This window comes from Rhineura floridana, chromosome 7 (genome assembly GCF_030035675.1).
Source record: "Rhineura floridana isolate rRhiFlo1 chromosome 7, rRhiFlo1.hap2, whole genome shotgun sequence".
NCBI classification, from domain to species: domain Eukaryota; kingdom Metazoa; phylum Chordata; class Lepidosauria; order Squamata; family Rhineuridae; genus Rhineura; species Rhineura floridana.
The window spans coordinates 21,350,329-21,363,339 of record NC_084486.1 but is presented as its reverse complement, the minus strand read 5'-3'; the positions used below and the strand labels follow the sequence as shown (position 1 = coordinate 21,363,339).

Sequence of the window (13,011 nt, the reverse complement as noted above, 5' to 3'; positions counted from 1 at the left end):
CGCTTGCTATGACTGATGGGAGTTACAATTCAGCAACATCTGATCAGAGCTCTGAAATAAAAGCCTGGGGCTTTAGCCCCCATAGCCCACACGTCTAATGACACCCCTGAGGACACAAAGCTGAGGATTCATAACATTACAGAGTGCAAATGGGATCCCATCAGATCTGTTTCAGCTTTGGATGGGCATCTGAATATTGCTACACAAACAGCTTACATACATGGCTCCCATGGGTCCACGGCTGTAGGCAGTAAGCTTCTGAATACCAGTTCTGGAAACCACAAGAGGGGAGAGCGCTCTTGTGCTCAAGTCCTGCTTGTGGGCTTCCCACAGGCATCTGGTTGGCCATTGTGAGAATGCGATGCCAGACTGGATGGGCCATTGGCCTGATCCAGCAGAGCTCTTCTTATCTTCTTAATCCACAAAGGGAATCTGTGCACAGAAGCTGCTTCTGGGAGCAAAACTCTTTTACTCTGGCCTCCAAACTGTACAATGTACATTTATTCCAGCCTCTTCTCCTACTCTCCACTGCCATCCCAGTGCTCCAAATTTATTAAGGAACACTCTCTCCACTGACAGTAGTGCTGTTCTATCCCAAAAGCACAAGAAAAATTATTTCTACCCAGATCTCTGGCTTTTCTTAAAGCTTCATCTCATACTTGCAAGAGGGGCGGGAGCTACTCTCACAGGTCTTCCACTGATTACATTTGCAGTATAGAAGCGACTGCATAACCGTGTGAAAACTCATGCGAAGGCTGGTTCTCAAGAGGTGAGCCAGGAAACAGCTCCATCCTGTTGACTTCTATGCAAGTCAAGCTCGGGTAGAACCTTAAAGTGCTTATCTTTTTAGCTGGATCATGCCAAAGGACAACTGCCATGTCTGCCTTTTGAATTGTACCCTTAAGATATATTAGGAATCATATCATAAAAGAATCACAAGGAAAAAGGATTCTACAATGTGACTAATTATTCCAATCATCTTTTTTCAATAGATTGTAATGTTGGTACCTGTTCAGTGTTCACCACCATAGAGAAACAGCAGCAGACTCAAAAAGCCTGATGTAGCAATCTTATATTTAGTTAGAGAGGATTAGGTACTACTGAACTCAGTGAAAATTACACAGCTATGGGATTGCACTGTGAATTTACATTTTCTTAGTTTATCCCATCTGACTATATAGAGTATGCTGTGTTTTCTAGAATACCTCTATGTACAGTCAAGGTAGGATAATGCTGAATATATATTTTGTTAATCATCACAGTGACATTTATCTAATGAACTTAACCAGTGGTGGCCCTAGGCATGAAAGAAAGTCAGGCATAAAAGTTCACTTAATTCTGTACATGAAGCTGTAATGAACATATGTATAAATGTATCATACATTCATTGTGGTCAGTTTTTATTACCACTGAAGTGCAGAATATACATTACATCAACACTACACTGTAAATACATGGATTCTTGTCATAAACAAAAAGAAACAAGCCATTGCCTCCCTACGTGGTGCTCTTACTTAAAAAGGAACACCTCCCCCACCCCCACCCCAAAAAACTTAAAAAGCATATTTTATTATATGATGGTAGGAGGAACATATGGTGAATCGGTGATAGCCAGTTCATTGATAAATAAAAGTATACCAATTAATCATTTAAGAGTCCATTTTCTACTACATTATTTAATGAAATGAAGTTTTTCAAACCTTCACGGAAGCAAAGTCCTCTCTCAATTTTATGTTAAACTGAAATTGGTGCTAAACCTAGTAGGTGTTCTTGGAACATCCAGGAGTACAGAATTTTGTTTTTATCAATTTCAACTTTGAAAATGACATCTCACCAGATGCAACAGTTAAGGTGCAGTGAGTACAATACAAAGTGCTACACATAAATTGGGGTAAATAATTTGAATACTACACTTACAAATAAATGGAAGGGCTGCCAAAGCTGTGCATTTTCGTTGAGTTTGATTATAAAACCCCAAAAAACTGATCTCAATCAGCAGCTCTGTTGAATCACTGTCTCCCCACTCAAGGTGCAAAGCTACATCTTTGCAGCTCTTTTTAAGGTCATCGTCTCGTATTTTAGCCAAAGATTTAGCAGGAAGACCAAACAAGTGATGGATTGATTCCATAAAGGAAGCCACAGACCTGAACTTACATGATCTGAACAGGGTGGTTCACGACAGATGCTATTGGAGGTCGTTGATTCATAAGGTCACCATAAGTTGAAATTGACTTGAAGGCACATAACAACAAACGAATCCATACTTGTCCCTATACTGCACCATTTGCTTAAATCTGTCATCTAGGTGAGCAATTGTTTCATTATTAAAGAGTTCTATATAAAATTTGTCTTTTGGATCAAGAATGGGGTCATCTGATGTTTCATCTACAGAAATTTTCTCTCTCACACGCTGCTCTAGGAGTTTATCTCAATGGGATCATAAAACGGTGCAGCAATTTTTTCAAGCAGCTTCAATTGCTTTTTGAAACCCATGATGTGTATACTCAGTAATATTATTATGAATGCCTTCAGCACTGCCACTGCAACATCTAGCTGCATATCCCGATTTTGCATTACTTTCCTCACTTGTTCTCATGTTGTTGTTATATGCCTTCAAGTCAATTACAACTTATGGTGACCCTATAAATTAGCAACCTCCAATAGCATCTGTTATAAACCACCCTGCTCAGATCTTGTAAGTTCAGGTCTGTGGCTTCCTTTATGGAATCAATCCACCTCTTGTTTGGCCTTCCTTTTTTTCTACTGCCTTCTGTTTTTCCCAGCATTATGGTCTTTTCTGGTGAATCATCTCTTCTCATTATGTGTCCAAAGTATGAAAACCTCAGCTTCATCATTTTAACTTCTAATGATAGCTCTGGTTTAATTTGTTCTAACACCCAATTAGTTGTCTTTTTCGTGGTCCAAGGTATCTGCAAAGCTCTCCTCCAACACCATGTTTCAAATGAGTTGATTTTTCTCTTACCCACTTTTTTCACTGTTCAACTTTCACATGCATACATAGAGATCAGGAATACCATGGTCTGACTTTAGTGTTCAGTGATACATCTTTGCATTTGAGGACCTTTTCTAGTTCTCTCATAGCTGCCCTCCCCAATCCTAGCCTTCTTCTCATTTCTTGACTATTGTCTCCGTTTTAGTTAATGACTGTGCCGAGGTATTGATAATCATCTATGATTAAGTTCAGTGTCCTCATTGTCAACTTTAAAGTTACATAAATCTTCTGTTGTTATTACTTCAGTCTTCTTGATGTTCAGCTGTAGTCCTGCTTTTGTGCTTTCCTCTTTAACTTTCAACAGCATTCGTTTCAAATCATTACTGGTTTCTGCTAGTAGTATGGTATCGTCTTAAATTATTATCTTAAATTATTGATATTTCTCCCTCCAATTTTCACACCTCCTTCATCTTGGTCCAATTCCACTTACCGTATGATATGTTCTGCATATATTATAAACAAACAGGGTGATAAAATATACCCCCGTCTCACACCCTTTCAGATGACGAACCAGTCAGTTTCTCCATATTCTGTCCTTACAGTAGCTTCTTGTCCAGAATATAGGTTGCGCATCAGGACAATCAGATGCTGTGGCACCCCCATTTCTTTTAAAGCATTCCATAGTCTTTCATGATCTACACAATCAGAGGCTTTGCTGTAATCTATAAAGCACAGGGTGATTTTCTTCTGAAATTCCTTGGTCCGTTCCATTATCCAACATATGTTTCCAATATGATCTCTGGTACCTCTTCCTTTTCTAAATCCAGCTTGGACATCTGGCATTTCTCACTCCATATGTAGTAAAAGCCTTTGTTGCAGAATCTTGAGCATTACTTTACTTGCATGGGATATTAAGGTAATAGTTCAATAATTACTGCATTCCCTGGGATCCCCTTTCTTTGGAATTGGGAGATATATTGAATGCTTCCAGCCTGTGGGCCATTGTTTAGTTTTCCATATTTGTTGACAAATTTTTGTCAAAATTTGGATAGATTCAGTCTCAGTAACTAGTAGCAACTCTGTTGGTATGCCATCTATTCCTGGTGATTTGTTTCTTCCAAGTATTTTAAGAGCAGCTTTTACCTCGCATTCTAAAATTTCTGGTTCTTCACCATACGGTTTCTCTGTGAATGAATCTGTCATCTTTGCATCTCTTTTATAGAGTTCTTCAGTGTATTGCTTCCATCTTCCTTTTATTTAATCTCAGTCAGTCAGTGTGTTCCCCTGTTGATTATTCAACATCCCTACTCTTGGTTTAAATTTCCCTTTCATTTCTCTAATCTTTTGGAATAGAGCTCTTGTTCTACCTTTTTTGTTGTTGTCTTCTATTTCTATATAATAACTATTGTAATAGTTCTCTTTGTCCCTACGTACTAGTTGCTGTATTATTGCACTATTGCAATAATAATGTAAATTATTGCATTTAGGGTTCTGACAGTGTTTCTATCTCCTTTTGCTTTTGCTTTCCTTCTCTGTTTAACCATTTTTCTTCAGTCATCCATTGAGGTCTTTCTCTCTTTTTCACTAGAGGTATTTCCTTTTTGCATTCTTCCCTGGTAATGTCTCTGACTTCAATCCATCTTCTGGTTCTCTGTCAACTGAGTTTAAAGCCTCAAATCTGTTCCTTATTTGATCTTTATATTCTTCTGGGATGGTATTTAAATTGTATTTTGGCATTATGATTGCTTTGTTGTTGTTCTTTAGCTTTACTTTGATTTTCGATGGTTCATTTCCATCTATCACCCAATTCTAAAACGTATTTGTAACATACAGCCCACATATTAGCCCATATCTCAGAGGATAAAATACAAAATGTATATCCATCTCCAAGGCCACTGAAGAAGACTTATTGTTGAAACACGTTTGGCATTATGATTGCTTTGTTGTTCTTTAGCTTTACTCTGATTTTCGATTATTACCAGTTCATGATCTGTACCGCAGTCTGCTCCTGGTCTTGTTTTCGCAGAAAGTATGGAACTTCTCCATCATCTGTTACCAATTATATAATCAATTTGATTCCTATATTGACCATTTGGTGATGTCCATGTGTACAGTCATATTTTCAGTTGCTCAAAAAATGTGTTTGCAAGAAACAAATGATTGGCTTCAGTGAATTCAATAAGTCTTTCTTCTGCTTCATTTCTATCTCCTAAGCTCCATTTCCCCACAATTCTTAGTTCTTCTCTGTTCCCTACTTTTGCATTCCAGTCCCCCATGATTATCATACCCAGTAACTATACTAAGAAGAAACACGAATGATTGGAGCTCATGCGAAAGACCATTGGATTCGGCAAAGAAAGGTATAAGAGAGGTAAAATAGTGCAATCCTAAGCATGATTACTCAGAAGTAAGTCTTACTATATTCAGTATGGTTTGCTCTCAAGCAAGTGTGTACAGAACTGCAGCCTGAGCTTTTATTTGGGCAAGGAAGTTTGCAACTTTTTTTGTGAGGCGGGGGAAGTTCCAGCCTTTTCCCTGACGTTTGCAGATATCTTAAGCAGATATTTGTTCAACAACTGGTTATCTTCCAGGGCCACCTTCCCCCTTCTTCTTCATCTTGGAGTAAGAGCCAGCAGAAGAGGCTGAAGGGCAATATTTTCTCCACTTTGCTGAGATTTCATTGTGAAACAATACCTGTGAAATGGTGAATTTTTTCCCCTTTCTCCTCTTACTGAAACAAAATGGCTGCTGCCTCCTCCCAATGTCCTGAGTGAATTGGGCAATTGGCCATGTGCAGAAAAAAAAAGCATAAGGACAGATGCTGGCCAGGGAACTAGGCTATTACTGGTGTAGATGAGACTGGCTTAAGGGGGAGAGAAGGTCCTCTGCCTGTCTTTGTATAGGAGGGACTTGCTTGCCTGGCATGTTGCTGAGTTAAAGACACAGCAGACAGAGAGACTGTCTGACTATAAAGGAGGCAGGCAGGATTTTGTTCAAGATTTTGGGGGACCTTAAAATGTGTGGTGTAGTGGTTAAGGTGCTGGACTACGACCTGGGAGACCAGGGTTCAAATCCTCACACAGTCATGAAGCTCACTGGGTGACCATGGGCCAGTCACTGCCTCTCAGCCTCATGAAAACACTATTCATAGGGTCGCCATAAGTCGGAATCGACTTGAAGGCAGTACATATACATTTTAAAATGTGAGGCCCTGGACAGCTACCCAGTTTGCCCACCCAATCCACCACTGCCTTAACCTTTAATGAATCACCTACCTCAAGGACATCGGCTTCCAAATCTCTCCAAATGATGACTTTGCCTTCACTAGTTAAGGATTCATTTTTCAGAGGGAATATTACTTGGCCTAGGAGAATGTGTTTCTTCTGTTTGTCAACATGATAGACACAAAACTTCAGTGTCCTTTGGTATAAGGCATTACTGGAAACCTGGGTAGTAGCAAACAGATAATTGCAAATGAGGTTAAATGGTCTTCCCTCCTCCAGCAACTAATTTGCTCCCAGTTGACCCCCCCCGAGTGGCTTTTCATGGGAAGGAAGAGTCACCAGGCTACCATTATACATGTGCATGTAATTGTAGTTTGGCTCTTACTCTGGAGAGTATGAGACATGGATGTACACAGGGCCGGCACCAGAGGGCAGCCAGGTTGGGCCCTGGCTGAGGGCCCCTGCAGTCCAGAGGAGCCCCTTAAGGGCTTCTACCTAGGTTGGGAGGATGGAGTTCCCATTCCATGATCTGCAGTAGCATCGCAACCCAACCCTGCCACGGATTGTGGAGAGGGTACTCCCAGGCACCCCCCAATACACACAGTGTGGGCTTCAATAAGCCTGCACGCATGCCCCACTTACCTCTCCCATTAGTGTGAATGCCATGCGCACTGTGCACACTTGCCTGTCATCTCCCAAGATGGCGGCAGGGACTTCCCTAAGGGGCTGACACCCCCTACCATCTTGGGTGATGGCAGGCATGTGCACTACACGTACACATCATTCACATGACACAAGAGTTAGGTGGGATGCACAGATGGCCTTATTAGCCCCGTGCCACCTGTGCCAAGGGCCCAGTTATGCCTGCGCCAGCCTTGGGTCTACAACATTGCATCTACATAAGAGTCCATTGACATGGAAGCTTACTTGGAAAACAAAATTCTCATCAAATTGAGGATTAAGATTTTTGCGCTTAGTCTTAGATTGCAAATAGCGCCTTTCATCAGGCAGCAGGTAGATTTTCACCAGAGGGTTGCAGGAGCTGGAAGGAGGCTGCAGCTTTCGGGCTTTAATTAAGGAGACAACGAGCCTTTCCGATTCTTGCTCATATTCCACCGAGAACCAAAGCCGACCAATGTTGCCCTCAGGGAAGTCTGTCTCGCTTTTGTCTTCAGGAAATCTGTACAGCTCTGGGTTGATGGATCCTACAAGGTATGCACCAGCTTTGCAAAGAGGAAGATTGAGTTAAGGATATGAGATCTACAAAATGTAATTCCTTTTTTTACTGTAATATATCTGGGCTGTTCACAAATGCATGTTTATCACTTGATGGCTGCTGCATCAAGTGGGAATCTGCATGTGTGAACGAGCCATTATGGATCCAACAGCCCACACAGGGCTTTCATGTCATTTCACATCACACCCCAAATGCAATACTATTCAATGGAATTAGTTCATACCAGGAGCTGCACATATGTGTATGAACGTTCCCCTCTGCAATCTTCGAAACTGCAAATAATGTAGGCTCAATGTGTAAGGCAGCTTTCTGTACTTTTGGTACATAGTACTTTGGATTCAAACTGGAACAACACTAGGTTTATTTGGGAAAAGCTAATGCCTTTTTTCCTGCATGATTTCTTCCACCAACAGTATATATCACGCTACATAGGCTTCACAACAGCAGATCTCATCTGTAGTTCTGACCAGTTCCAACTGCTTACAGACTTCTAACCAAGAAGGCAGCCCCCTTTTTCCCTGCATCAAATATTGGAGGGAAAGAAATTTTCATTGGGATCATGGTGTGTGGGGAAAAGGTTAAATACTACCTACTCTCTCTCTCTGAATTCCCCATCATGATTGCCTCCCCACTGCAATGTGTGTGTGTAGGGGGGAGAAACTGATATAAAGGCAATGGAATTTGGAAAGGGAAGGGTTAAAATGATAGATTGCAAGAGAGAGAGAGAGAGAGATCACGAAAGTGAAATGCCTAGAGTAACCTAGGAAGTGCCTAGAGCAGCCTTTCCCAACCAGTGTGCCTCCAGATGTTGTTTGACCACAACTCCCATCAGCCTCAGCCAGCATTGCCAACGGCTGAGGCTGATGGGAGTTGTGGTCCAACAACATCTGGAGGCACACTGGTTGGGAAAGGCTGGCCTAGAGCAATCTATATAGGCCATAACTGGACACAATAGCAACACAACAGGACATTACACTCAGGGAAACTGGGTGGCTATTCCACTGAGTATTTTTTTAAATCAGATTTTCTGAACTTTGAAAAACAACTGGTGAAAAGGTATGTTTTGTTCATGACATCATGCAGCTGGTCCATAAAAAGTGGGTTAACAAAGGGTGTCTATTCCACAGTAAATGCCCAATGTGAAAGCAGACTTGGGAGTCTTCCCACCAAGGCCTGTGAACACTGGAAGTTATTCAGGATGCTGGGAATTGAACTTGGCATGCAAAGCATGAGCTCTGCCACTAAGCTGTGGTCTCCCCTTTATATCTATGTACTGGATATTCCCCATAACAGTACATATATTGCCAATATATTACATATCCCCCTTCCCAAATGTTTACTTGTTTGAGTAGTATCAACCTACCTAAAGAATGGAAAGAGGATCGAGGCCCAGAGTCAGGGGTCACATAAAGGTCACTATCCTCCTGAATTTGTTCTCCATTTATCATATCAGTCCAAGCTTGCCTGTGAAATTGTGGTGGAACGATAAAAGGAACGCTTCTTGTTCTGCACAAAAGATAACTATCACAGTCAGATGCGTTAAGAAAAAGGTGTGAAATAACCCATTGTTTGATTTAAATATGTGCTTAAATCCTTCCATTGAAATCAGTGGAAGATCTTAGTTTTGGATGAATCTATTGTTTTCTAGGAATTCTGGATGGCTGCATTATCATTTCTAAACAGACACATCCAGTAGAAATGCAGAGAATGTTGTAAAGGAATAAAATTAATCATAACATCAGAATAACTTCTGTGGCAGAGGGGACATTTACACGTTTCCACAGAAATGTTGCCTCAATGAGAATTTGAACAAAATATCAAACTTATGTCAACCATGTTGCATGTACAACAAAATGTATGGCAAAATACATGGGGCAGGATTCAGCTACCGCATCTCCTCAGTGTGAGGATTTCTGCTTGTGCAATGGGACTTCCCCCCCCCACACACACACATACCCTCCCCAAACTTGCTCCAGAGGGTTGGGGGAACCCTTAGAACAAACTTAGGGGGTACACAAGGGGAGGAGAAGGGAGAATATTCCATTGCACAAACAGAAATCCCTGCATTGACAGAACAATTTCCTTACCTCTATGTTAGATTCCACCTATGGTCCAGTAGACAGAGACTCCTATGGGTTTGATCTAGATTTACAGTGAAATCCTAAACACTATAGAATTACTCCTAAGTAAGTGGGGTTAGGATTGTAGCCTTGGTAATGCTTAAAGTAGACCACTGAAATAAACAGGACTGAAGATAACCATGGCTAACTTAAATCCTATTGAATTCAATATATGTTCTCTAAGCATGACTAGGTCTACTTCATCTAACCCTTTGACTGCTATCCAGTTAAGGGTAAATTATAAAACATGGTTCAATCTCTCCTCAGCCTTACTTACTTATTTACTTATTTATTAGATTTATATCCCGCCCTTCCTCTCAGTAGGAGCCTAGCCTTGAAATCACTACGATGTCCTTAGGTAAACTGCTGCTTTGCCATTCTTGCTCCCTCCATCGGCAACGTGGGAACCATAATTCAGGGCTTTTGTAAGGATTAGTTAGAATGTATGATATTCTCTGAATATGTAGAACTGCATTATAAATATTAATGATCAGGTATATATAAATAATGATCTCAGGAAGCCAAAACACCACCACACGCCCAAAAGAAGGATGTATCAAACTGTTCAAAGACATGCTGATGTGTGCAGAAGTACAAACCTTATTCAGGGAAAAAAACCCTATGGGAGCAAAAGAACCCCCAAGAAGAGCCCAATGAAGATTGAGCATCCTCAGTGTTCTCAGAAAGCCAACTGGCTGTTGGAAGGAACATGGAACATCGATTGGGGGGGGGAGTGCCTGGACCACTGAAGAGGAGCATTCTGCACTGCAACAAAAACCAAAGGGAGGGGGGAATGGAATGGAGTGCCTGGAATACTGAAGAGGAGCATCCCACACTGCAACATTTTGCTGCAGATCTACTTATTGGTATTTTGGTGATACCAGGCCACAGGTGGGGTTCATGCAATAGCATCTATCAATAGTAGAGCATTGGAATGGGTGAATAAAAAATGTTTGTTTGGCTGAAATACATGCTCTAAGAAAATGCTTCCAATGATGCCTGAAGGTGTTCTATAATTTTCTCTTATGCCACTAACATTCTGGGTCTCTTGTCTCATGTTGTGCCCCATGACTTGGAATCTGATAATTGACAACAGACAGGCATAAAATAATACAATTTACCTTGCATTTGGAGGATATATTGAAGATGATTGGGCAACATCTGGCTCTTGCAGATGAACTGATGCCTGAACTGGGGAAGCAGGATTAGTAAATTCTTCATAAGTAGCCTTGAGGTAGACATTCTTCCAAAAGAGGTACACTGCTATCCCAAGAAGGAGCAGCAGAAGAATCCCTCCTATCACGCCTCCAGCCACAGCAGCAACCTGTTCTGGATTACAACATAAAAGCACACATGCCAGCACTTCAGTGAACCAAAGATAATGACATTCATTTTACAAGGGAAGCTGACATTTAGAACATGGAACAATTCTAAGGGTGCTTCCAGGTTGCTGCTATTTTCAGGTGAGATTCAATCACATGCTGGCAAATTCAGGTTGATTGGTGCTATGGCTGCGCAAGAAACTTGCTGCCCACATCCCCAAAATAGGATTTTTTTGAGATAAGAAAAATAATGGGGAAATGCACTCAAAAGTGTGGAATAACTATTGCTTGATGCAACGTTGTTTGACCTCTCCGCAAACAAATCAGGATGGATCCTAAATATCCTTGCAGAAATTGTTCATTTTCTTTTGTGTGACACCAATAGCTATGTGACACATAAAGTGGTTCTCTTTGCCTGGGCAGCAAAAAAGATTAGGAAGAGAGAATTAGACAAAATTGCCATAAACTGCCTTGGAGATCCAGAGTTTTAAACTGAAGCTGAGTTTGCCTATAGTAATTTACCTGTATTACTCTGTAATGTTTGAAATATTATTTTCTGTGCACTTGTATATTTTAATGTATTTGTCTTGGCCTTTGGTAAGTACGATGGAAAAATGGAAATGGACTGCCTTCAAGTTGATCCCGACTTATGGCTACCCTATGAATAGGGTTTTCATGGTAAGTGGTATTCAGAGGGGGTTTACCATTGCCTCTCTCTGAGGCTAGTCCTCCCCAGCTGGCTAGGGCCTGCTCAGTGTGCCACAGCTGCACAAGCCAGCCCCTTCCTTGTCCGCAACTGTCAGCTGGGGGGCAACTGGGCTCCTTGGGACTACTATGCAGCTTGCCCATTGCTGCACAGGTGGTAGGGCACATAACCCCTGAGCCACTCACTGTGGGGTGATCTTTAGCTGGCCCTTTACACCCAGGAGACATGAGCGGGGATTTGAACTCCCAGCCAGGCTCTCTTCCCCACTGTGCTATACCAGCTTTTTTTAAAATGATAATAATAAATTTATTGTGGCAAGTACAATACATTTATTATTATCATTAAAAAAAGAATACTCAATAAACAGGTAATCTGGAAGCAACAAAGACTTTAGGAACAATGGTTTGGTATGATGCTTATTTAATACTAGAAAAAATGCTTAACACGTTTTTTGGGGAAAGAACACCTTCACCTTCATTTCCACCCTTTTTCATTTGCAAAACTTTACTTTCCTCATTTGCTCTTCCTGCTCAAACTCCTTCTCTGCACCATCCACCTTAAGTCCTGGGGCCTCCCCAGAGGTGAAGTTAGGCAATTTTCGGCTCTGCACTTAATAGCATTGTGAGGAAGTGGGTTCTTTAGATGGCCATATGTCGGGAGGCAGAGTTGGGGTCCCGAAGGCTTGGAAGAAGAGGATTCAGATGGATGGCAGGGAGGAGGGGGAGCAACTTCGCCCGAGTGGAGTGAAGACGAAGCAGAGGAAATGCCAGAGATAGGGTTGCCTAGCAACGGGGAGCCTGAGAGCTTTGGAGTTTCAGAATCTTCCCTGGACATTCCCACACCTCCCCTTCTCCGAAGCTCAGAACAGGAGGGAGAAGAGGGAGGGCTGCCCAAGGCAGAAAAGCCGCGAGGCAGTTTACCATCAGCTCCCCCCTATCCCCAATACTGGAATCGGAAACTTCGGAAGAGGAGGGGCCGATGCTTCCCCCTTCGCCGCACACACGAAGACATCTGAAAAGACAAGAGAGAAGGGGGGGAAGGCGGGTAGTACCTGAGGGGCAGTTAAGGAGGAGCAAAAGGTTGCGCGCCCGTTTGGCCCCTTCTTAAAGAACAGGCGGGAAGCAGCTCCTTGCTCTGTCAACTTTCTCTCAATGCCGCAGGACCTGTATCTCTGTGTTGCTTCATGAGAAGACACAGTCTTTGTTTGGACATTACTCTAATAAAAACTGAATTACTTAAAACCCCTGGTCTGGTTCCTGAGTCTCATCCTGGGCCTGACAGCTTGACAGAGCCACCTAAATCACCCTCAACGCTCTCTTCACTTGACTGGGACAAGATGTCAAAGGGAGCAGCGGGGGGAACGAACCCCACTTCTGAGACGGAAGAAGTGAAAATCTTGAGGACTAAGGTAGCTGATTTGCAGACGGATGTTCAAGCCCTGCTAGCAGC

General features: G+C 42.0%; 1 protein-coding gene across 2 annotated transcripts in view; it reads right to left on the bottom strand.

Annotated features, from left to right (window-relative positions):
- The window catches only part of SYT15 (synaptotagmin 15), a 36,255-nt gene that overhangs the window by 10,597 nt on the left and 12,647 nt on the right, over nucleotides 1-13,011 (bottom strand). The window contains exons 2-5 of one of the 2 annotated variants that reach the window (XM_061635011.1): nucleotides 10,656-10,863; nucleotides 8,778-8,920; nucleotides 7,105-7,400; nucleotides 6,229-6,399 (exon numbers count right to left, since the gene is read on the bottom strand). In XM_061635011.1, the coding sequence (XP_061490995.1) occupies nucleotides 6,229-6,399; nucleotides 7,105-7,400; nucleotides 8,778-8,920; nucleotides 10,656-10,863 (818 nt within the window). Of the gene's footprint in view, nucleotides 1-6,228; nucleotides 6,400-7,104; nucleotides 7,401-8,777; nucleotides 8,921-10,133; nucleotides 10,203-10,655; nucleotides 10,864-13,011 lie in introns of those variants that run through there. The other variant, XM_061635013.1, reaches the window with a different exon arrangement.